This window comes from Somniosus microcephalus, unplaced genomic scaffold (genome assembly GCF_052327205.1).
Source record: "Somniosus microcephalus isolate GS21.2 unplaced genomic scaffold, FLI_Smic_1.0 scaffold1613, whole genome shotgun sequence".
Classification (NCBI taxonomy): Eukaryota; Metazoa; Chordata; class Chondrichthyes; order Squaliformes; family Somniosidae; genus Somniosus; species Somniosus microcephalus.
In genome coordinates this window covers 1-25046 of record NW_028226800.1, presented here as the reverse complement: position 1 = coordinate 25046, position 25046 = coordinate 1, and the positions used below count along the sequence as shown (strand labels likewise).

General features: G+C 54.2%; 1 protein-coding gene across 2 annotated transcripts; it reads right to left on the bottom strand.

Moving 5' to 3' along the window:
• Positions 1–1315: 1315 nt before the first annotated feature.
• Positions 1316–24955, bottom strand: LOC147080428 (coiled-coil domain-containing protein 120-like). Of its 2 annotated transcripts, XM_085981188.1 has the most exons (6): positions 24855–24955; positions 10861–10999; positions 8609–8695; positions 7451–7584; positions 2719–2838; positions 1323–1693 (listed from the first exon to the last, which is right to left on the bottom strand). In XM_085981188.1, exons 3-6 carry the CDS (start codon positions 8661–8663, stop codon positions 1475–1477), a joined length of 528 nt encoding a protein of 175 aa, XP_085837314.1. In that variant the 5' UTR covers positions 8664–8695; positions 10861–10999; positions 24855–24955; the 3' UTR covers positions 1323–1474. The 2 variants fall into 2 exon arrangements, with proteins under 2 accessions (XP_085837315.1, XP_085837314.1); XM_085981189.1 differs by lacking the exon at positions 24855–24955 and having other exon boundaries at positions 1316–1693; positions 10861–10867.
• Positions 24956–25046: the final 91 nt, after the last annotated feature.

The window sequence follows — 25046 nt, the reverse complement described above, 5'->3', positions numbered from 1 at the left end:
AGGGCAGGTACAGCACGGGGTTAGATACAGAGTAAAGCTCCCTCTACACTGTCCCCATCAAACACTCCCAGGGCAGGTACAGCATGGGTTAGATACAGAGTAAAGCTCCCTCTACACTGTCCCATCAAACACTCCCAGGGCAGGTACAGCACGGGTTAGATACAGAGTAAAGCTCCCTCTACACTGTCCCATCAAACACTCCCAGGGCAGGTACAGCACGGGTTAGATACAGAGTAAAGCTCCCTCTACACTGTCCCATCAAACACTCCCAGGGCAGGTACAGCATGGGTTAGATACAGAGTAAAGCTCCCTCTACACTGTCCCATCAAACACTCCCAGGGCAGGTACAGCACGGGTTAGATACAGAGTAAAGCTCTCCCTACACTGTCCCCATCAAACACTCCCAGGGCAGGTACAGCATGGGTTAGATACAGAGTAAAGCTCCCTCTACACTGTCCCATCAAACACTCCCAGGGCAGGTAGAGCACGGGTTAGATACAGAGTAAAGCTCCCTCAACACTGTCCCATCAAACACTCCCAGTGCAGGTACAGCACGGGTTAGATACAGAGTAAAGCTCCCTCTACACTGTCCCATCAAACACTCCCAGGGCAGGTACAGCACGTGTTAGATGCACAGTAAAGCTCCCTCTACACTGTCCCATCAAACACTCCCAGGGCAGGTACAGCACGTGTTAGATGCACAGTAAAGCTCCCTCTACACTGTCCCCATCACGCACTCCCAGGGCAGGTACAGAACGGGTTACATACAGAGTAAAGCTCCCTCTAACCTGTCCCCATCAAACACTCCCAGGGCAGGTACAGCACGGGTTAGATACAGAGTAAAGCTCCCTCTGCACTGTCCCATCAAACACTCCCAGGGCAGGTATAGCACAGGGTTAGATACAGAGTAAAGCTTCCTCTACACTGTCCCATCAAACACTCCCAGGGTAGGTACAGCAGGGGGTTAGATACAGAGTAAAGCTCCCTCTACACTGTCCCATCAACTCTCCCAGGGCTGGTACAGCACGGGTTAGATACAGTGTAAAGCTCCCTCTACACTGTCCCATCAAACAGTCCCAGGGCAGGTACAGCACGGTGTTAGATACAGAGTAAAGCTCCCTCTACACTGTCCCATCAAACTCTCCCAGGGCAGGTACAGCATGGGTTAGATATAGAGTAAAGGTCCCTGTACACTGTTCTGTCAAACACCACTCCCCCAGCGCACTGTGCCACTGACTATCTCTACTGATGTTAATCCAGCTCCCTCACACTGTCACTCAGTAACCCCTCTCCCCCAGCGCCCTGTATTATTGACTGTATCTCTGCTGATGTTAATCCAGCTCCCTCACACTGTCACTCAGTAACCCCTCTCCCCCAGCGCCCTGTGCTACTGACTGTATCTCTACTGATGTCAATCCAGCTCCCTCACACTGTCACTCAGTAACCCCTCTCCCCCAGTGCCCATTGGTTGGCGTTACCCGGGCGCGTTCCGCTTGGCGCTGGTACCTCGGGGGAAGCGGGCAGCTCGCTGGATCTCCACTGTCCCGTCGTCCTGCGGCAGGCGAATGGCGTAGTCGGAACGACGCCCCCGCCTCACCCGCTGCCCGTCCGTCCTGGCGCCCAGCGCCCGGTTGGCATTGACAATCCGCTGCTGAAGCTCAAAGCGGCGCTCCAGATCCCTCAGGCCCGCGTCCTGGGAGCGGGAAAGAGACACAGAGACTGAGATTAGATTCCAGCCTGTAACTCACTCCCGGGTATCTGTTATTCTGTATATAAACCCCCCGATTAGATTCCAGTCTGTAACTCACTCCCGGGTATCTGTTATTCTATATATAAACCCCCCGAACCCCTCGATTAGATTCCAGCCGGTAACTCACTCCCGGGTATCCGTTATTCTATATATAAACCCCCCGAACCCCTCGATTAGATTCCAGCCTGTAACTCACTCCCGGGTATCCGTTATTCTATATATAAACCCCCCGAACCCCTCGATTAGATTCCAGCCTGTAACTCACTCCCGGGTATTTGTTATTCTATATATAAACCCCCCGAACCCCTCGATTAGATTCCAGCCTGTAACTCACTCCCGGGTATCTGTTATTCTATATATAAACGCCCTGAACCCCTCGATTAGGTTCCAGCCTGTAACTCACTCCCATGTATCCGTTATTCTATATATAAACCCCCCAAACCCCTCGATTAGATTCCAGCCTGTAACTCACTCCCGGGTATCCGTTATTCTATATATAAACCCCCCGAACCCCTCGATTAGATTCCAGCCTGTAACTCACTCCCGGGTATCCGTTATTCTATATATAAACCCCCCTGAACCCCTCGATTAGATTCCAGCCTGTAACTCACTCCCGGGTATCCGTTATTCTATATATAAACCCCCTGAACCCCTCGATTAGATTCCAGCCTGTAACTCACTCCCGGGTATCCGTTATTCTATATATAAACCCCCCGAACCCCTCGATTAGATTCCAGCCTCTAACTCACTCCCAGGTATCTGTTATTCTATATATAAACCCCCCGAACTCCTCGATTAGATTCCAGCCTGTAACTCACTCCTGGGTATCTGTGATTCTATATATAAACCCCCCGAACCCCTCAATTAGATTCCAGCCTGCAACTCACTCCCGGGTATCTGTTATTCCATATATAAACCCCCCGATTAGTTTCCAGCCAGTAACTCACTCGCTGGTGCCCGATATTTACCTCTCCCGGTTTAGCGCTGGGCTCCAGTGCTCTGCCGGCGGTCCCCACCCGTCGTTCGATCAAGGGAGGCTTCTCCCCTTGCTCCAGCGGGTATTCCGCGGGCAGCCTGCCCGTCAGCTCCTGGTGTACGAGAAAGTCGTGTGAATATGGCGTCAGGAATGGAGACACAAGGCAGGAAGGAAAGTCAAATAAATTCATAGAATCATAGAAATTCATACCGCACAGGAGGCCGCCATTCGGCCCATCGTGCCTGTGCCGGCTCTTTGAACGAGCTCTCCAATTAGTCCCACTCCCCCCTGCTCTTTCCCCACAGCCCTGCACATTTTTCCCCGTCAAGTATTTCTCCAATTCCCCCTTTTGAAAGTTACTGTTGAATCTGCTCCCACCGCCCTTTCAGGCAGCGCGTTCCAGATCACAACAACAAGAGGCCGGAATTGGAGGAGCGCAGAGATCTGGGAGGGTTGTAGGGGCTGGAGGAGGTTACGGAGATAGGGAGGGGGGCGAGGAGGCCGCGGAGGGGATTTGAACACCAGGATGTAAATCTTAAAATCGAGGCGTTGCCGGACTGGGCGTCAATGTAGGTCAGCGAGCACAGGGGGTGATGGGCGAACGGGACTCGGTGCGAGTTAGGACACGGGGCAGCAGAGTTTTGGATGACCTCAAGTTTACGTGGAACGTGGGAGGTGTAATGAAATCTGTTTGTCTAGGCCCGAAATGCTACTTCTGCGGCCAGGCCAAGCACCCCAGACAACGATGCCCAGCGAAGGACGCTACATGCTTCAAATGTAAGAAAAAGGGGCATTTTAGCAAAGTCTGCAGGGGGAATCCGATTTCCAACTCCGTCACCGCCTCATGCGTGCCGTCATCTTGGGATCCGCCATCTTTTCCCGACTCAACGGCCGCCCAGGGCCCAACAGTGGCTTCGATCACGGTGGATCAATCCAGGCCACACCCGTTGACAAAATCCATGATGGACATACAGGTAAACGGGAATTTAACGAAATTTTTAATTGACTGTGGGAGTACCGAGAGTTTTATCCACCCTAGCCTGGTACGGCGGCACTCATTAACAGTAACCCCTACACGGAGCAGAATTGCTATGGCTGCTAAGCCCCACACTTCGGACATTTTGGGCTACTGTGTGGTAACACTGACTGTAAAAGGCACGGACTACAAGGATTTTAAACTCCTCGTGATGCCAGAACTCTGTGATAATGTAATCTTGGGCCTGGACTTCCAGTGCCACCACGAAAGTGTCACGCTAGCATATGGCGGGTCCCAGCCGCCACTCACAGTCTGTGGCCTATCAACCTTAAAAATCAGCCCGCCCTCTTTATTCGCTAATCTCGCTCCGAACTGTAGGCCCATAGCGACCAAAAGTAGACGGTACAGTCTGGAAGACAGACACTTTATCAAGGCGGAAGTGGACAGACTCCTGCGGGAAGGCATTATTGAATGCAGTACCAGCCCGTGGCGTGCCCAAGTAGTCATAGTTAAAAATAGCGAAAAGAAACGGATGGTAATTGACTACAGCCAGACTGTTAATATTTATACCCAGCTGGACGCCTACCCTTTACCCCGCATATCAGAAATGGTCAACCAGATTGCGCAATACCGAGTCTTCTTGACTATCGACCTCAAATCCGCGTATCACCAGCTCCCCATTAGAATGGAGGACCGCCCATACACCGCCTTCGAGGCGAACGGGCGCCTCTACCATTTTCTCAGAGTGCCCTTCGGGGTAACAAATGGGGTCTCGGTCTTCCAACGTGAGATGGACCGCATGGTTGACGAGAATAAACTACAAGCTACCTACCCCTATCTGGACAATGTCACTATCTGCGGGCACAACCAGCAAGACCACGATCTAAATCTTGCGAGATTTTTAAAAACTGCCCCAAAGCTGAATCTAACCTACAACGAAGACAAATGTGTCTTCAACACAACCCGTCTCTGTATCCTCGGCTGTGTGGTGGAAGATGGGGTAATTGGACCGGACCCTGACCGATTACGCCCCCTAAAGGAACTGCCCCTGCCACACAATCCCAAAGCTTTAAAGAGGTGCCTGGGATTTTTTTCGTATTATGCCCAATGGGTGCCCAATTACTCTGATAAGGCCCGACCCCTCATTAAATCGACGTCCTTCCCACTATCAGCTGAAGCTCGGGAGGCTTTCACCAGTATTAAACAGGACATTGAAAGGGCTGCAGTGTGTGCAGTGGACGAATGCATTCCCTTTCAAGTCGAAAGCGATGCGTCAGACTTTGCCTTAGCTGCGACCCTCAATCAGGCTGGGAGACCTGTGGCCTTCTTCTCCCGAACCCTTCAGGGACCTGAAATCAGGCACTCTTCTGTCGAGAAGGAGGCACAGGCTATAGTGGAGGCAGTGCGGCACTGGAGACACTACCTAGCCGGCAAACGTTTCACCCTGCTCACCGACCAGCGGTCGGTGGCTTTCATGTTTAATAACAAACAAAGGGGGAAAATCAAGAATAACAAAATACTCAGGTGGAGGATCGAACTATCCACGTTCGACTATGATATTATGTACAGGCCGGGAGCCCTTAATGAACCCCCAGATGCCCTATCGCGGGGAATGTGTGCCAGCATTCATACGGACAAATTACAGGGTCTCCACAACGACCTCTGTCACCCAGGGGTCACCCGACTATACCATTTTATAAAGTCCCGCAATCTGCCCCACTCCATCGAGGAGGTCAGGGCAATGACCAGAGCCTGCAGCACCTGTGCGGAATGCAAGCCTCGTTTCTACAGGCCTGACCGTGCACACCTTATCAAAGCCACACGGCCATTCGAGCGCCTAAGTCTGGACTTCAAGGGACCCCTTCCCTCTGTCGACCGCAACGTATACTTCCTCAATATCATCGATGAATATTCCCGCTTCCCCTTCGCCATTCCCTGCCCAGACATGACCAGTGCCACGGTCATCAAGTGTCTCTGTAATCTATTCTGCATGTTTGGCATGCCGAACTACATACACAGCGATAGGGGGATGTCATTCATGAGTGACGAGCTGCGCCAGTTCTTGCTCTCGAAGGGGATAGCCACTAGCAGAACCACTAGCTACAACCCCCGGGGTAATGGGCATGTGGAAAGGGAGAATGCTACTGTTTGGAAGGCTGTCACGTTAGCCTTAAAGTCAAAAGGCCTTCCGACCTCCCGCTGGCAGGAAGTCCTCCCAGACGTGCTCCACTCCATAAGGTCTCTGTTATGTACAGCCACTAACGCTACCCCTCACGAAAAGATGTTTGTTTTCCCCCGGAAATCCACCTTGGGCATATCTCTACCCGCGTGGCTGACGTCTCCGGGGACAGTACTATTGCGGAAGCACGTGAGAGGCCATAAAACGGACCCCCTTGTGGAAAAGGTACAGCTCCTCCATGCAAACCCTCAGTACGCCTATATCGAATACTCTGACGGGCGAGAGGACACTGTTTCCATAAAAGACCTCGCTCCCTCGGGGAGCGGAGAGAACGATGGGAGACTACCCGAGGAAGACCTACACAAAGAGACAGGACGCCCAGAGGTATCAATACCCAACTTTAACCTGGAGGACACTGCAGATAACCTGGAAGACACTGCGGAGGCCCGGACAGCGGAGGAACCAGAATCCACTCCCCTAGAGGCACCCCAACCGGCTTTGCGCCAATCACTGAGAACAGCAAAACCTCCTGACAAGACTCACTTATACCAACTTTTAAGAAACATCACCCCGAGGGACTAAATCTAAAGAAGGGGTGAATGTAATGAAATCTGTTTGTCTTGATCCTGTATTCGTTTTGCACTCATGTATATTACCCTCCCCCACACGGTGTATAGTTTCACTTCCTCTTCCCTGACTAACCTGGAAGGTTCCAGGTCTTGGCTCTTGGCTCCGCCCCTGACCTCTCTTACTTAAAGATCCCAGGATCTGTATGACTCATTCCTGTGAGCCAGTCAGTGTGTTGAGATGTTAGCTCTGATCTTAGTGATTAAAAGCCAACTTGTTAAAGTCTATAACTTCTAGTTTTGTGGTTATTGAAGGCACATCAGGAGGCCAGCCAGGAGTGCGTTGGAATAGTCAAGTCGGGAGGTAACAAAGGCAGGGGTGAGGGTTTCAGCAGCGGATGAGCTGAAGCAAGGGGCGGAGACGGGCGATGTTACGGAGGTGGAAGTAGGCGGTCTTAGTGATGGGGCGGAGATGTGGTCGGAAGCTCATTTTAGGGTCAAATACGACACCAAGGTTGCGAACAGTGTGGTTCAGCCTCAGACAGATGTTAGGGAGAGGGATGGAGTCGGTGACTGGGGAACGGAGTTTGTGGCGGGGATCGAAGACAATGGCTTCGGTCTACCCAATATTTAGTTGGAGAAAATTTCTGCTCATCCAGAACTGGATGTCGGACAAGCAGTCTGACAATTTAGAGACAGTGGAGGGGTCGAGAGAAGTAGTGGTGAGGTAGAGCTGGGTGTGGTCAGCGTACATGTGGAAACTGAGGCTGTGTTTTCGGATGATTGTTGTGGAGGGGGATGGGAGGGGGCCAAGGATAGATCCTTGGGGGATACCAGAGGTAACAGTGCAGGAGCAGGAAGAGAAGCCATTGCAGGTGATTCTCTGGCTACCATTAGATAGATATGAATGGAACTGGGCGAGTGCAGTCCCACCCAGCTGGATGACGGAGGAGAGGTTTTGGAGAAGGAGGATGTGGTTCCATTCCGGGGATTCCCCACTTACTGCTTCCTGCAGACACAGCTCCTTCAACTCCGCAATCTTCCACCTCAGGCTCTCCTCGAGCCTCTGCTGTCGCACTGCCAACTCTTTCCTCCTCTCCACCTTCATCTTCGCGGCCTTAGTGTAGCGCTGCGATCCTGCACCATCGGAGGACAACGTGAGCACTTTGTGCCCAATCCCAAGGGAGGAACAGCCAATCCCAGACCAACACATCCCAGACCAGCCCAACTCAACACAGCTCATCCCAGGCCGATCTGATCCTACTCAACCCAGCTCATCCCATCACATCCCAGACCAGCCCAACTCAACCCAGCCCAGCCCAACTCAACCCAGCTCATCCCAGCCCGATCCGATCCAACTCAACCCAGTGCATCCCAGCACATCCCAGCCCAGCCCATCCCAACTCAACCCAGCTCATCCTAGCCCAATCCGATCCAACTCAACCCAGCTCATCCCAGCACAGCCCAATCCAAACTAACTCCTCAACCCAGCTCAGCCCAACTCAATCCGATCCAACTCAACCCAGCTCATCCCAGCACATCCCAGCCCAGCCCAATCCAACTCAAACTAGCACATCCCAGCCCAATCCAAACTAACTCCTCAACCCAGCTCAGCCCAACTCAATCCAGCTCATCCCAGCACAGCACATCCCAGCCCAGCCTGATCTAACTCAAACCAGCCCAACTCAACCCAGCTCATCCCAGCACAGCACATCCCAGCCCAATTGATCCAAGCCCAGCCTAACTCAACCCGGCTCGATCCGATCCAACACAAACCAGCACATCCCAGCCCAGTTCAGCGCAACCCAGCATTGCCCAACTCAACCCAGCTCAGCCCAGCACATCCTAGCCAAGCCCAACTCAACCCAGCTCATCCCAGCATAGCACACCCCAACCCAACCCAACCCAGCACATCCTAGCCAAGCCCAACTCAACCCAGCTCATCCCAGCATAGCACACCCCAACCCAACCCAACCCAGCACACCCCAACCCAACCCAACCCAGCACGCCCCAAACTAGCCGTTCTCCAAACTCGGAGGACCCTCCCCTCCCTCCAACAAGCGACAAGAGCGCCAAGCTTGGCGACTAATTCCTGGTTCCCCTCTCTTCCCCCCAACGCCCAGTGCCGGGGGCCTCGGCCCTTCCCCTGGGCTTCACTTACCGGGAGAGCCAAAGTTGCTAGTTGCCGTGGTTATCAGTTGACCGTTGACCTCCATCCCACCGGTCAGAGGGCGGCTAGTCCTCCTTCCTGGCAAGAGAGAGGCTCTTATTTATTGTAAAAGAAAGGAAGGCCCACAGTCGGCCAGCGCTTTGGTCCCTGAGGAGAAGCGGCTGATGAGCAACACACCAGGTGGCAGAGAGTTCCTGCTCTCGGCTGTGCTGTGGGTGGGGAGGCAGCTGGGCACAGAACGGATGCGAAAGGTTCCCTCACTGTGAGGCGAGGAGGCCGGGGATCGATGCTCGACACCCAAGGCCCACCAGCGTTGCTGGGGAGCCATGGCCTGGACAAGGCTTGCACCACTGAGGGGGTCTGGTGGCACCTTCAGACAAGGGTTCTGAGGGGCAGCCAAGGCCCAGCCCTGGTTTGGTGGGTCTCACTCTCGCCTCTGAGTCAGCAGGTTGTGGGTTCGAGCCCCCACTCCAGAGACTCGAGCCCCCTAATCCAGGCCAGACACTCCCCCTGTGTCAGTACTGAGGGAGCGCCGCACTGTCGGAGAGGCGGTACTGAGGGAGCGCCGCACTGTCGGAGAGGCGGTACTGAGGGAGCGGCGCACTGTCGGAGAGGCGGTACTGAGGGAGCGCCGCACTGTCGGAGAGGCGGTACTGAGGGAGCGCCGCACTGTCGGAGGGGCGGTACTGAGGGAGCGCCGCACTGTCGGAGGGGCGGTACTGAGGGAGCGCCGCACTGTCGGAGGGGCGGTACTGAGGGAGCGCCGCACTGTCGGAGCGGCGGTACTGATGGAGCGCCGCACTGTCGGAGCGGCGGTACTGAGGGAGCGCCGCACTGTCGGAGCGGCGGTACTGAGGGAGCGCCGCACTGTCGGAGGGGCGGTACTGAGGGAGCGCCGCACTGTCGGAGGGGCGGTACTGAGGGAGCGCCGCACTGTGGGAGGGGCGGTACTGAGGGAGCGCCGCACTGTGGGAGGGGCAGTACTGAGGGAGCGCCACACTGTCCGAGGGGCGGTACTCAGGGAGCAGGGGGGAGTTCTCCCCGTTGTCCTGGGGCCAATATTTATCCCTCAACCAACATCACATTATCTAGTTATTATCACCTCACTGTTTGTGTAAATTGGCTGTCACATTTCCTACATTATAACAGTGACTACACTTCAAACCTGCTCCATTGGCTGTGAAGCGCTTTGGGATGTCCCGAGATTGTGATGAGGGTTTGATGGGACAGTGTAGAGGGAGCTTTACTCTGTATCTAACCCGTGCTGTACCTGCCCTGGGAGTGTTTGATGGGACAGTGTAGAGGGAGCTTTACTCTGTATCTAACCCGTGCTGTACCTGCCCTGGGAGTGTTTGATGGGACAGTGTAGAGGGAGCTTTACTCTATATCTAACCCGTGCTGTACCTGCCCTGGGAGTGTTTGATGGGGACAGTGTAGAGGGAGCTTTACTCTGTATCTAACCCGGGCTGTACCTGCCCTGGGAGTGTTTGATGGGACAGTGTAGAGGGAGCTTTACTCTGTATCTAACCTGTGCTGTACCTGCCCTGGGAGTGTTTGATGGGACAGTGTAGAGGGAGCTTTACTCTATATCTAACCCGTGCTGTACCTGCCCTGGGAGTGTTTGATGGGGACAGTGTAGAGGGAGCTTTACTCTGTATCTAACCCGGGCTGTACCTGCCCTGGGAGTGTTTGATGGGACAGTGTAGAGGGAGCTTTACTCTGTATCTAACCTGTGCTGTACCTGCCCTGGGAGTGTTTGATGGGACAGTGTAGAGGGAGCTTTACTCTGTATCTAACCCGTGCTGTACCTGCCCTGGGAGTGTTTGATGGGACAGTGTAGAGGGAGCTTTACTCTGTATCTACCCCGTGCTGTACCTGCCCTGGGAGTGTTTGATGGGGACAGTGTAGAGGGAGCTTTACTCTGTATCTAACCCATGCTGTACCTGCCCTGGGAGTGTTTGATGGGGACAGTGTAGAGGGAGCTTTACTCTGCATCTAACCCCGTGCTGTACCTGCCCTGGGAGTGTTTGATGGGACAGATTAGAGGGAGCTTTACTCTGTATCTAACCCGTGCTGTACCTGCCCTGGGAGTGTTTGATGGGACAGTGTAGAGGGAGCTTTACTCTGTATCTAACCCGTGCTGTACCTGCCCGGGGAGTGTTTAATGGAACAGTTTGATGATATTTGTCCCTTCAATTGTTTTTAGAGGCAAATGTGTGATCGTAACTTTCGACTGGACTCACCTGCGTTGGGGTTAGGTTACTCCTAGCTATGGGCCATCGCCCTACAACTCGCACATGAGGGCGTCCAGCGAGGCTGGCGGAACCTCAGCTCGCGGATGGAATGTTCCGGAACGCTGCCTCAACGGAATGCAGTTTGACTCTGAAGACAGGAGAGAGAAGAGAAGCAGTCAGTCCGGCTGGGCTGCACGAGGGAGAGCGAGTCCCATCATGTCTGGAAGAAACATTGGTCAAAGGACAGAGACAGTGTAAAAATTCTCACCTCCTGTTCAAATCCTCTCCATGGCCTCGCCCTCTCTATCTCTGTAACCTCCTCCAACCCTGCAACCAAAGTTCACTAGATTGATCCCTGGGATCAGAGGGATGTCCTACGATGAGAGATTGTGTAGACTGGGCCGACACTCTCAGGAGTTTAGAAGAATGAGAGGTGATCTCATTGAAACGTATAAGATTCTGAGGGGGGGATTGACAGGGTAGATGCCGAGAGGCTGTTTCCCCCTGGCTGGGGAATCTAATCATAATATTCATAATCCTAATCAACTTTGTCATTGTTAGTGCACAAGTGCAGTACAACGAAATGTAGGCTTGCGGCTCCCGAGAGTGTACATTTAGATTAAGACATTTAAACATTCAACATACATTTGGCTTGTAATACATTAACATAAATATAACTATAATAAAGTGCATTGGCAGACGTGCAGGCTTTGGAGGTTATTTGTGGAGTTCAGTAGGATGACAGCCCTGGGAAAGAAGCTGTTCCTAAATCTGGTCGTACGGGTGCGAATGCATCTGTAGCGTCTCCCAGATGGCAGGAGGGCGAACAGACTGTGGCTGGGGTGGTAGGGTCTTTGATGATGGACCGTGACCTCCGTAGACAGCGTTTCTGGTATATGTGCTCTATGGTCGGTAGCCGGGTGCCGGTAATGCGTTGGGCAGTGTGGAAGTACAGTTTCTCACTTAGACACAAAATGGCTTCCTAGGCATAGAATAAAAACTCAAATGGCCGACAGCATGATTCACTAATCAGTTTCAAGGGGATGAGACAATAAAAGGAATGCTACATACGTACTCCTTATCTGTGACAAGCTTAACAAGGAGCCTCGTTTACCAAACAAATAGCCAAGGACAGGATAAGGTAAACATCGGCCCACAGGCTCAGTTGGTACAGTGGGAGAACAGAAGGATCCCATAATAAAGGATTAATTAATCTTATCTCAAGGTATTTCTGTTCGTTATTCTAACGAAGCCTGGAATACGTTGTTCCAATAATTCGCAAGGTCTGTGCCTTTGTAACCAGGTATGATTCAATACTATGTCATGTGGCATAGAAAGCCTGTTTTGTTTCTGTACTGTATAAATATGTTACAAATTCTGTATTACTTTGAAGAGGTCTGATGTAGCCCTTGACTACACAACTCTTCCCTTGCAAGCAAATAAAGCCTGTCTTTAACGATACTTTGTGTTTAAGAGTCTTACTCGGGAGTCGAGACTTCGACAGCAGTTTTGACTACCCGCTGCAGGGCTTTCCGGTCATAGTAGCTACAGCTGCCATACCATACTGTGATACAGTTTGTCAGGATGCTCTCTATAGTGCAGCGGTAAAAGTTAGAGAGGATCAGGGGTGACAGGTTACATCCCTTCAGCCTCCTTAGGAAATATAGGCGCTGCTGGGCCTTCTTCACCAGAGAGGAGGTATTGAGGGACCAGGAGAGGTCTTCCGTGATGTGGACTCCGAGGAACTTAAAGCTGTCCACCTTTTCCACCACCACCAGGGGTCACAGTCTCAGGGTAAGGGGTCGGCCATTTAGGACTGAGATGAGGAGGAATATTTCTTCACTCAGAGGGTGGTGAATCTTTGTAATTCTCCACCCCAGAGGGCGGTGAATGCGGAGTCTTTGCGTATATTCAAGGCCGAGATCGAGAGATTTTTGGACTCTCGGAGAATCAAGGGATCGGGCGGGAAAGTGGAGTTGAGGTCAATGATCAGCCGCGATCGTATTGAATGGCGGAGCAGACTCGAGGGGCCGAATGGCCGACTCCTGCTCCTATTTCTTATGTTCTTACAACCCTCCGCGATCTCTGCGCTCCTCCAATTCGGGCCTCTCCCCCCGATTTCCATCGCTCCACCATTGGTGGCCGTGCCTTCAGCCGCCAGGGCCCCGAGCTCTGGAATTCCCTCCCTAAACCTCTCCGCCTCTCTCTCTCCTCCTTTAAGACGCTCCTTAAAACCGACCTCTTTGACCCAGCTTTTGGTCGCCGGTCGCTAATATCTCCTTATGTGGCTCGGTGTCAAATTGTGTTTGATAATCGCTCCTGTGAAGCGCCTTGGGAACGTTTTACGACGTTAAAGGCGCTGGATAGATGCAAGTTGTTGTGAAGGGATCTGTAACGCAACGTGCGCGTGGGACGAGGCGGAGGGGAAACATCGCCACGGACTGGTTTGGGCGGAACGGGCTGCTGGTGGGATCTTGCTGTGCACAAAACGGCCGCTGCGTTGCCTACGAGACAGCTGATCGCAAATCCTCCAAAGGCGATTTATCTGGAGGACGCCCCAAGGCTCCATCCCCCGGCCTGTGCCGTGTTGGCTCGTCCCACCCGGAGTCCCACAGGCAGAGCGGGGGTGAACGGGCCTGCGTGGCGAGGCTGCCGCAATCGAGGGCCCAGTACTGAGAGGGTTACCGATTCAGAAATGGTTCATCTCTCTCTGCAGGCAGCGGATCCTGCTGCTCAGGTGAGCCGGCGCTGTGGTATGTGCCCCGACAGGTATGAGGACAGAGGAGGCCATTGTGTTCCGTTCGGTTGCTATGGTAACGCCTCCATTCCCCAGCGGCCCGTCACCTGTCAGTGCCTGTTCCTGGGCAGTCAGGGGAGTCGGCAGGGGCCCGTCAAAAATCCAGCCCTGCCCATCCATATTAAAGGTTAAACGGAGAGAGGGAGAGGGGGGCCTAATCCTTTCAAGGATGTTTCTCATCCTGACCCACTCCCTCCTATCTTGCGCCCCATGATCCAGGCCTGACAGTCCCCCGGTACCAGTACTGAGGGAGCGCCGCACTGTCGGAGGGGCGGTACTGAGGGAGCGCCGCACTGTGGGAGGGGCGGTACTGAGGGAGCGCCGCACTGTGGGAGGGGCGGTACTGAGGGAGTGCCGCACTGTCGGAGGGGCGGTACTGAGGGAGCGCCGCACTGTCGGAGGGGCGGTACTGAGGGAGCGCCGCACTGTCGGAGGGGCGGTACTGAGGGAGGGCCGCACTGTCGGAGGGGCGGTACCGAGGGAGCGCCGCACTGTCGGAGGGGCGGTACCGAGGGAGCGCCGCACTGTCGGAGGGGCGGTACCGAGGGAACGCCGCACTGTCGGAGGGGCGGTACTGAGGGAGCGCCGCACTGTCGGAGGGGCGGTACTGAGGGAACGCCGCACTGTCGGAGGGGCGGTACTGAGGGAGGGCCGCACTGTCGGAGGGGCGGTACTGAGGGAGCGCCGCACTGTCGGAGGGGCGGTACTGAGGGAGCGCCGCACTGTCGGAGGGGCGGTACTGAGGGAGCGCCGCACTGTCGGAGGGGCAGTACTGAGGGAGCGCCGCACTGTCGGAGGGGCGGTACTGAGGGAGCGCCTCACTGTCGTAGGGGCAGTACTGAGGGAGCGCCACTGAGCGAGCACCACACTGCCGGAGGGGCAGTACTGAGGAAGCGCCGCACTGTCGGAGGGGCGGTACTGAGGGAGCGCCACACTGCCGGAGGGGCAGTACTGAGGAAGCGCCGCACTGTCGGAGGGGCGGTACTGAGGGAGCGCCGCACTGTCGGAAGGGCGGTACTGAGGGAGCGCCGCACTGTCGGAGGGGCAGTACTGAGGGAGCGCCGCACTGTCGGAGGGGCGGTACTGAGGGAGCGCCGCACTGTCGGAGGGGCGGTACTGAGGGAGCGCCGCACTGTCGGAGGGGCGGTACTGAGGGAGCGCCGCACTGTCGGAGGGGCAGTACTGAGGGAGCGCCGCACTGTCGGAGGGGCGGTACTGAGGGAGCGCCACACTGCCGGAGGGGCAGTACTGAGGAAGCGCCGCACTGTTGGAGGGGCGGTACTGAGGGAGCGCCGCACTGTCGGAGGGGCGGTACTGAGGGAGCGCCGCACTGTCGGAGGGGCAGTACTGAGGGAGCGCCGCACTGTCGGAGGGGCGGTACTGAGGGAGCGCCACACTGCCGGAGGGGCAGTACTGAGGAAGCGCCGCACTGTTGGAGGGGCGGTACTGAGGGAGCGCCGCACTGTCGGAGGGGCGGTACTGAGGGAGCGCCGCACTGTCGGAGGGGCAGTACTGAGGGAGCGCCGCACTGTCGGAGGGGCGGTACTGAGGGAGCGCCGCACTGTCGGAGGGGCGGTACTGAGGGAGCGCCGCACTGTCGGAGGGGCGGTACTGAGGGATCGCCGCACTGTCGGAGGGGCGGTACTGAGGGAGCGCCGCACTGTCGGAGGGGCGGTACTGAGGGAGCGCCGCACTGTCGGAGATACCGTCTTTCGGGATGAGACATTAAACCCGAGGCCCCCGCCTGCCCCCTCAGGTGGATGTAAAAGATCCCACGGCCACTATTGGAAGAGGAGCAGGGGGGAGTTCTCCCCGGTGTCCTGGGGCCAATATTTATCCCTCAACCAACATCACTAAAACAGATGATCTGGTCATTATCACATTCCTGTTTGTGGGAGCTTGCTGTGCGCAAATTGGCTGCCACGTTTCCTACATTACAACAGTGACCACACTTCAAAAAAAGTCCTTCATTGGCTGTAAAGAGCTCTGGGACGTCCTGAGGTCGGGAAAGGCGCTGGAGAGATGCAAGATCAATCTTTTATCTTTAGGGGAATTGAGCGCGATGTGCCGCCATTTTAATTTTCAGGCCTGAAATCTAAGCGACTCCTCTGATTTTCCAATCGTGCTGCCGCTGGCCTGATAGAAATGTGTCTTTCCTGAATTCTCAAAGTGTAAAGAACCACTTGGACCGGACGAGAGGCAGGAAAAGGACGTGTGTACAACACCTCCGTCTCCTAGCAACGGGGACAGGCCTCAGGATGTGGAGCGGGTGCCCGAACTGGGCCTCCGACGTGAATCGCTAAACACTTGCAAGGAATTGTCAGAAAACAACCAACATCCTTTCCACACCGCCCTCCCGCTCCATTCAATTTGCCAAAAGTGACAGTGTGAGGGAGCCGGATTAACATCAGTGGAGATACAGTCAGTAACACAGGGCGCTGGGGGAGAGGGGTTACTGAGTGACAGTGTGAGAGAGCTGGATTAACATCAGTAGAGGTACAGTCAGTAACACAGGGCGCTGGGGGAAGAGGGGTTACTGAGTGACAGTGTGAGGGAGCTGGATTAACATCAGTGGAGATACAGTCAGTGACACAGGGCGCTGGGGGAGAGGGGTTACTGAGTGACAGTGTGAGGGAGCTGGATTAACATCAGTGGAGATACAGTCAGTGACACAGGGCGCTGGGGGAGAGGGGTTACTGAGTGACAGTGTGAGGGAGCCGGATTAACATCAGTGGAGATACAGTCAGTAACACAGGGCGCTGGGGGAGAGGGGTTACTGAGTGACAGTGTGAGGGAGCTGGATTAACATCAGTAGAGGTACAGTCAGTAACACAGGGCGCTGGGGGAAGAGGGGTTACTGAGTGACAGTGTGAGGGAGCTGGATTAACATCAGTAGAGATACAGTCAGTAACACAGGGTGCTGGGGGAAGAGGGGTTACTGAGTGACAGTGTGAGGGAGCTGGATTAACATCAGTAGAGGTACAGTCAGTAACACAGGACGCTGGGGGAGAGGGGTTACTGAGTGACAGTGTGAGGGAGCTGGATTAACATCAGTAGAGATAGTCAGTAACACAGGGCGCTGGGGGAGAGGGGTTACTGAGTGACAGTGTGAGGGAGCTGGATTAACATCAGTAGAGATACAGTCAGTAACACAGGGCGCTGGGGGAGAGGGGTTACTGAGTGACAGTGTGAGGGAGTTGGATTAACATCAGTAGAGATACAGTCAGTAACACAGGGCGCTGGGGGAGAGGGGTTACTGAGTGGCAGTGTGGGGGAGCTGGATTAACATCAGTAGAGATACAGTCAGTAACACAGGGCGCTGGGGGAGAGGGGTTACTACAAGAGTATATATAAACAAGGCGAAAATATATTTATAAACTCAGGGATATACCTGTTTATACACTGTATGAATGGAACCGCGTTTATGTGTTCAACCATAAATGTATTTTGATGCTTTGGCAACATAAGATGTACCTTATCATGCCAATAAAGCGATTTGTATTGTATTGTATTGTACTGAGTGACAGTGTGAGGGAGCTGGATTAACATCAGTAGAGATACAGTCAGTAACACAGGGCGCTGGGGGAGAGGGTTACTGAGTGACAGTGTGAGGGAGCTGGATTAACATCAGTAGAGATACAGTCAATGACACAGGGCGCTGGGGGAGAGAGGTTACTGAGTGACAGTGTGAGGGAGCTGGATTAACATCAGTAGAGATACAGAGTGGGGGAGAGAGAGGGAGCGACAGAGACACAGAGGCACAGGGAGAAGCAGGCTGTGAACGTAAATGCTGAAAGGTATCGAAGGGTTAATCTGCGACACTGTCATGTTGTGGGAAATGGAGTTTGCTGAGCCGCTCCGCAGAGATGCCAGAGCTGGAGGAAGGATGTGTGTGTTCCTGTGGTGACAGGACCCAAGCCATCCCTGGATTACTCTCGGGCACCGAGCCAGCCTCTGAGATCACAGCAACTCCTGCTCCTGGCCCGAGTACAGAGCGGCGAGTGATCTCACAGGGAGCCCAGTTACTGTTCAGCTGTCTGCGGTTTGCACACTCAGAGTTGTCAGCGCGCTCCCAGACCAACACAACATCCCATCTGTCCAGGACACTAGGATCTTCAAAATTGAAATGGGAATAGGCAAACATCACAACCTCCCGTCTCTCTGATAGCGATCTGACTCTGATCACTGCCCCTCTGAACTTGCAACTCTAGGTCCTCCTCAGTCTCTCTGTCAGCTGTGGCTCAGTGGGCAGCACCCTCCCCTCTGAGTCAGAAGGTTGTGGGTTCAAGTCCCACTCCAGAGACTCGAGCACAAGAATCTAGGCTGACACTCCCAGTGCAGTACTGAGGGAGCGCCGCACTGTCGGAGGGGCAGTGCTGAGGGAGCGCCGCACTGTCTGAGGGGCAGTACTGAGGGAGCGCCGCACTGTCAGAGGGGCGGTACTGAGGGAGCGCCGCACTGTCGGAGGGGCAGTACTGAGGGAGCGCCGCACTGTCGGAGGGGCGGTACTGAGGGAGCGCCGCACTGTCGGAGGGGCGGTACTGAGGGAGCGCCGCACTGTTGGAGGGGCAGTACTGAGGGAGCGCTGCACTGTGGGAGGGGCGGTACTGAGGGAGCGCCGCACTGTCGGAGGGGCAGTACTGAGGGAGCGCCGCACTGTCGGAGGGGCAGTACTGAGGGAGCGCCGCACTGTCGGAGGGGCAGTACTGAGGGAGCGCCGCACTGTCGGAGGGGCGGTACTGAGGGAGCGCCGCACTGTCGGAGGGGCGGTACTGAGGGAGCGCCGCACTGTCGGAGGATCAGTACTGAGGGAACGCCGCACTGTCGGAGGAGCGGTACTGAGGGAACACCGCACTGTCGGAGGGGCGGTACTGAGGGAGCGCCGCACTGTCGGAGGGGTAATGCTGAGGGAGCGCCGCACTGTCGGAGGGGCGGTACTGAGGGAGCGCCGCACTGTGGGAGGGGCAGTACTGAGGGAGCGCCGCACTGTCGGAGGAGCGGTACTGAGGGAACACCGCACTGTCGGAGGGGTAATGCTGAGGGAGCGCCGCACTGTCGGAGGGGCGGTACTGAGGGAGCGCCGCACTGTGGGAGGGGCAGTACTGAGGGAGCGCCACACTGTTGGAGGGGCGGTACTGAGGGAGAGCCGCACTGTCGGAGGGGCGGTACTGAGGGAGCGCCGCACTGTCGGAGGGGCGGTACTGAGGGAGCGCCGCACTGTCAGAGGGGCGGTACGGAGGGAGCGCCGCACTGTCAGAGGGGCGGTACTGAGGGAGCGCCGCACTGTCGGAGGGGCAGTACTGAGGGAGCGCCGCACTGTCGGAGGGGCGGTACTGCGGGAGCGCCGCACTGTCGGAGGGGCAGTACTGAGGGAGTGCCGCACTGTCGGAGGGGCGGTACTGAGGGGGCGCTTGTGGTAAACCACTGTTTGTATTCCTGTTTGTCCTGTTTGTATTCCACTGTGTACATGCCTGGACATGCCTCGGCTGACTCCTCCCACAGGTCCTAGTATAAAGGTGACTGCTCCCCAGCCCTTTGTATCCTGGACCGGTCGACCACATCGCTACCGCCATGGCTGACGTCCCCAGGGCCGGTCCTACTGAGAAGACACGCGAGGACCCATAAAACGGACCCCCTGGTCGAGAGGGTCGACCTCCTCCACGCCAACCCCCAGTATGCTTACATCGCATACCCGGACGGGCGGGAGGACACAGTCTCCATAAGAGACCTTGCACCCTCGGGGGCCGCAGTAACCCACTACCCACTACCACCCCCCCCCCACGATCCGATATCCAGCCCCAGCAGACGGCAGGCCTGGGTCCCGCGACCCGCTCGACACGCCTGTGCCACAGCCTACGCTGGACTCGACGCCGGAAGCTTCACTACCCCTGCCGTCGCCACGCCGATCACAGCGGCAGACAAGACCTCCGGAGAGACTCCAATACACTAACTTTTAATACACCTCACCCCGCCGGACTCAATTTTAAATAAGGGGTGAATGTGGTAAACCACTGTTTGTATTCCTGTTTATCCTGTTTGTATTCCACTGTGTACATGCCTGGACAGACTCCTCCCACAGGTCCTAGTATAAAGGTGACTGCTCCCCAGCCCTTTGTATCCTGGACCGGTCGACCACTCGAGGCACACCTTCATTCTGTTGTTAATAAAAGCCTTTAGTTACTCTTCTAACTCTCAGTCTTTTATGAGTAATTGATCCGACAGCGCATCAGCGCTGCACTAAGGCCGGTACGGAGGGAGCGCCGCACTGTCGGAGGGGCGGTACTGAGGGAATGCTGCACTGTCGGAGGTGCCGTCTTTCGGATGAGACATTAAACTGAGGCCCCATCTGCTCCCTGAGGTGGACGTAAAAGATCCTCTGGCACTATTTCGAAGTGGAGTTCGCCCCGGTGTCCTGGGGCCAATATTTATCCCTCAATCAACATCACTAAAACAGATGATCTGGTCATTATCACATTGCTGTGTGTGGGAGCTTGCTGTGCGCAAATTGGCTGCCGAGTTTCCGACATTACAACAGTGACCACACTTCAAAACGTGCTTCATTGGCTGTGAAGCGATTTGGGACGTCATGAAAGGTGCTATATAAAGGCAAGTCTTTCTTTCTCTGTGTGTGTCTCTCTCCATCTCTGTCTGTGTGTGGGAGCAGGAGTCGGCCTCCTCCGCCATTCAATAGGATCATGGCTGATCATCGACCTCAAGTGCACTATCCCCATATCCCTCGATTCCACTACAGTCCATAAATCTCTCGATCTCAGCCTTGAATATACTCAACGACTGAGCCTCCACAGCCCTCTGGGGCAGAGAATTCCAAAGATTCACCGCCCTCCGAGTGAAGAAATTCCTCCTCATCTCAGTCCAAAATGGCCGACCCCTTATCCTGAGACTGTGACCCCCTAGTCTCTCTCTCTCTCTGTCTTGGTCTGTGTCTCTCTCTCCATCTGTGTGTCCATGTATCTCTGCGTGTGTCTGTGAGGGAGCTATATGCTGTATCTGCCCTGGGAGTGTTTGATGGGACAGTGTAGAGGGAGCTTTACTCTGTATCTAACCCGTGCTGTACCTGCCCTGGGAGTGTTTGATGGGACAGTGTAGAGGGAGCTTTACTCTGTATCTAACCCGTGCTGTACCTGCCCTGGGAGTGTTTGATGGGACAGTGTAGAGGGAGCTTTACTCTGTATCTAACCTGTGCTGTATCTGCCCTGGGAGTGTTTGATGGGGACAGTGCAGAGGGGGCTTTACTCTGTATCTAACCCTGTGCTGTACCTGCCCTGGGAGTGTTTGATGGGACAGTGTAGAGGGAGCTTTACTCTGTATCTAACCCGTGCTGTACCTGCCCTGGGAGTGTTTGATGGGGACAGTGTAGAGGGAGCTTTACTCTGTATCTAACCCATGCTGTATCTGCCCTGAGAGTGTTTGATGGGACAGTGTAGAGGGAGCTTTACTCTGTATCTAACCTGTGCTGTATCTGCCCTGGGAGTGTTTGATGGGACAGTGTAGAGGGAGCTTTACTCTGTATCTAACCCATGCTGTATCTGCCCTGGGAGTGTTTGATGGGACAGTGTAGAGGGAGCTTTACTCTGTATCTAATCTGTGCTGTACCTGCCCTGGGAGTGTTTGATGGGGACAGTGTAGAGGGAGCTTTAGTCTGTATCTAACCCATGCTGTATCTGCCCTGGGAGTGTTTGATGGGACAGTGTAGAGGGAGCTTTACTCTGTATCTAATCTGTGCTGTACCTGCCCTGGGAGTGTTTGATGGGACAGTGTAGAGGGAGCTTTACTCTGTATCTAATCTGTGCTGTACCTGCCCTGGGAGTGTTTGATGGGACAGTGTAGAGGGAGCTTTACTCTGTATCTAACCCGTGCTGTACCTGCCCTGGGAGTGTTTGATGGGGACAGTAGAGGGAGCTTTACTCTGTATCTAACCCGTGCTGTACCTGCCCTGGGAGTGTTTGATGGGACAGTGTAGAAACATAGAACAATAGGAGTAGGAGTCGGCCATTCTGCCCGTCGAGCCTGCTCCGCCATTCAATATCATGGCTGATCCTCTCTCTCAATACCATATTCCTGCTCTCTCCCCATACCCCTTGATGCCTTTTGTGTCTAGAAATCTATCTATCTCCTTCTTAAATAGATTCAGTGACTTGGCCTCCACAGCCTTCTGTGGTAGAGAATTCCACAGGTTCGCGACCCTCTGAGTGAAGAAATTTCTCCTCATCTCAGTCCTAAATGTCCTACCCCGTATCCTGAGACTGTGACCCCTCGTTCTCGACCCCCCCAGCCAGGGGAAACATTCTCCCTGCATCCAGTCTGTCTAGCCCTGTCAGAATTTTATACGTTTCAATGAGATCCCCTCTCAGTCTTCTAAACTCGAGTGAATACAGGCCTAGTCGACCCAATCTCTCCTCATACGACAGTCCTGCCATCCCAGGAATCAGTCTGGTGAACCTTCGCTGCACTCCCTCTATGGCAAGTATATCCTTTCTTAGGTAAGGAGACCAAAACTGCACACAGTACTCCAGGTGTGGTCTCACCAAGGCCCTGTATAACTGTAGTAAGACATCCTTGCTCCTGTACTCAAATCCTCTTGCAATGAAGGCCAACATACCATTTGCCTTCCTAACTGCTTGCTGCACCTGCATGTTTGCTTTCAGTGACTGGTGTACAAGGACACCCAGGTCCCTTTGTACATCAACATTTCCCAATCTATCACCATTTAAATAATACTCTACCTTTCTGTTTTTCCTCCCGAAGTGGATAATTTCACATTTATCCACATTATACTGCATCTGCCATGTATTTGCCCACTCACTCAACTTGTCTAAATCGCCTTGAAGCCTCTTTACATCCTCCTCACAACTCACAATCCCACCTAGTTTTGTGTCGTCAGCAAACTTGGAAATATTACATTTGGTTCCCTCATCCAAATCATTGATATATATTGTGAATAGCTGGGGCCCAAGCACTGATCCCTGCGGTACCCCACTAGTCACCGCCTGCCACCCTGAATAAGACCCATTTATTCCTACTCTGTTTCCTGTCTGTTAACTAATTTTCAATCCATGCCAGTATATTACCCCCAATACAATGTGCTTTAATTTTGCACACTTACCTCTTATGTGGGACTTTATCAAAAGCCTTCTGAAAATCCAAATACACCACATCTACTGGTTCTCCCTTATCTATTCTACCAGTTACATCCTCAAAAAACTCCAGTAGGTTTGTCAAACACAATTTCCCTTTCAGAAATCCACGTTGACTTTGTCTAATCCCGTTGATATTTTCTAAGTGTCCTGTTATCACATCCTTTATAATAGACTCTAGCATTTTCCCTACTACTGGTGTAGTTCCCTGTTTTCTCTCTCCCTCATTTTTTAAATAGTGGGGTTACATTTGCCACCCTCCAATCAGCAGGAACTGTTCCATAATCTATAGAATTTTGCAAGATGACAACCAATGCATCCACTATTTCCATGGCTACCTCTTTTAGCACTCTGGGATGCCGATTATCAGGCCCTGGGGATTTATCAGCTTTCAGTCCCATTAATTTCTCCAACACTATTTTTTTACTAATACTAATTTCCTTTCATTCCTCCTTCTCACTAGACCCTTGGTTCCCCAGCATTTCTGGGAAGTTATTTGTGTCCTCTTCCATGAAGACAGAACCAAAGTATTTGTTTAATTGCTCAGCCATTTCCTTGTTCCCCATTATAAATTCTCCCGTTTCTGACTGTAAGGGACCTACATTTGTCTTCACTAATCTTTTACTTTTTATATACTTGTAGAAGCTTTTACAGTCCGCTTTTATGTTCCTTACAAGTTTACTCTCATACTCTATTTTTCCCCTCTTAATCAATCTCTTGGTCCTTTTTTGTTTGATGGGGACAGTGTAGCGGGAGCTGTACTCTCTGTCCCATTCCCCATTCGGCAAATCGCCCCTGTTCGATAGGAGTGTGTGCAATTGCTGTCAACAGACAGGAGAAATTCTACAGTCCCCCACCCACCCGGCGGTCCGAGTGAGGGGGCAGTGCAATCCCAGTGGGTTGGCACCGCACACAGCTGTGGAAGTTTAATCTCAGCTGTCGGGACCTCTCGCTGAAAGACACGGGGCTCAAATCCACCAGCAGTCGCATTGCTGATTTCTCCGAATGCCGGCATTAAAATCCGCATCCTGGCTCCCCAGCGATCCTTCCTCCCGCCCTCCCGCTAAATCTGCCCCCCTGGCGGTGCCACTGTCACAGGGATGCCGGCTTCCTGGACCCCGACTGGCCAGCTGTTCGACCATGGGAGCTGCTCTAGTGCAATTTGCCGCGGTGTGACTGGATAGTGACCAGCCGCGCGACACCGAGGCTCAGCCTAGCGCCCCCTTGCTGTCAACCTCGGCTGAGACACAGATGGGATTCACGCCATGGGATCTGCCTGCTCTGTGCGCCTCAGTGTCACACATCTCACTGCACCATCTCCGACTCGAATTCAATCTTCCCTTACCCTTGCAAAGAAAAAACCCAAACCTTGGCGTCAGCTTTTGCCCCGCCTCCTGAGTCACCCCAGAGATTGTCTGGTTCTTTCCACCCAAGCTGTACACTCAATCCCGGTCCCCATTCGGCCCATCAACCCCATTACACCCGCTACTAGTGCCCTGAGAGAGAGCGAGAGACGGAGCGAGCGGGCGAGCGGGGCCGAGGGAGCGGGCGAGGGGGACCGGGCCCGAGGGAGCGGGCGAGGGGGACCGAGGGAGCGGGCGAGGGGGACCGAGGGAGCGGGCGAGGGGGACCGAGGGAGCGGGCGAGGGGGACCGAGGGAGCGGGCGAGGGGGACCGAGGGAGCGGGCGAGGGGGACCGAGGGAGCGGGCGAGGGGGACCGAGGGAGCGGGCGAGAGGGACCGAGGGAGCGGGCGAGAGGGACCGAGGGAGCGGGCGAGAGGGACCGAGAGAGCGGGCGAGAGACTGAGAGAGCGGGCGAGAGACTGAGAGAGCGGGCGAGAGACAGAGAGCGACCCTTACCCTGAATAAACAGTGACTCTGTACAGTTACACAGTGAGTGACCCTTACCCTGAATAAACAGTGACTCTGTACAGTTACAGTGAGTGAACCTTACCCTGAATAAACAGTGACTCTGTACAGTTACACAGTGAGTGACCCTTACCCTGAATAAACAGTGACTCTGTACAGTTACACAGTGAGTGAACCTTACCTTGAATGGTGAGTTATATTGAAACAGACATTGTTGAAACTGTGACCTCGTGTCACTTTGATGAACCTTTCAGAGAGAGAAAAAAATATTGGAGCATCAGAAATACTGAAAATATTAGCACGAGTGAACACAAGACATTCCCTGGGCAGACACACACGCTCTCGCTCACACGCTCTCGCTCTCGCACACACG

What these genes read in the sequence shown, in the direction of transcription:
- LOC147080428 (XM_085981188.1), bottom strand. Translation starts at nt 8,663, where the DNA reads ATGGAGGTCAACGGTCAACTGATAACCACGGCAACTAGCAACTTTGGC. An exon ending in TAGCAACTTTGGCTCTCCCG is followed by an intron (nt 7,585 to 8,608) that starts GTAAGTGAAGCC and finishes CCGATGGTGCAG; the next exon opens with GATCGCAGCGCTACACTAAG. An exon ending in CCAGCGCTAAACCGGGAGAG is followed by an intron (nt 1,694 to 2,718) that starts GTAAATATCGGG and finishes TCCCGCTCCCAG; the next exon opens with GACGCGGGCCTGAGGGATCT.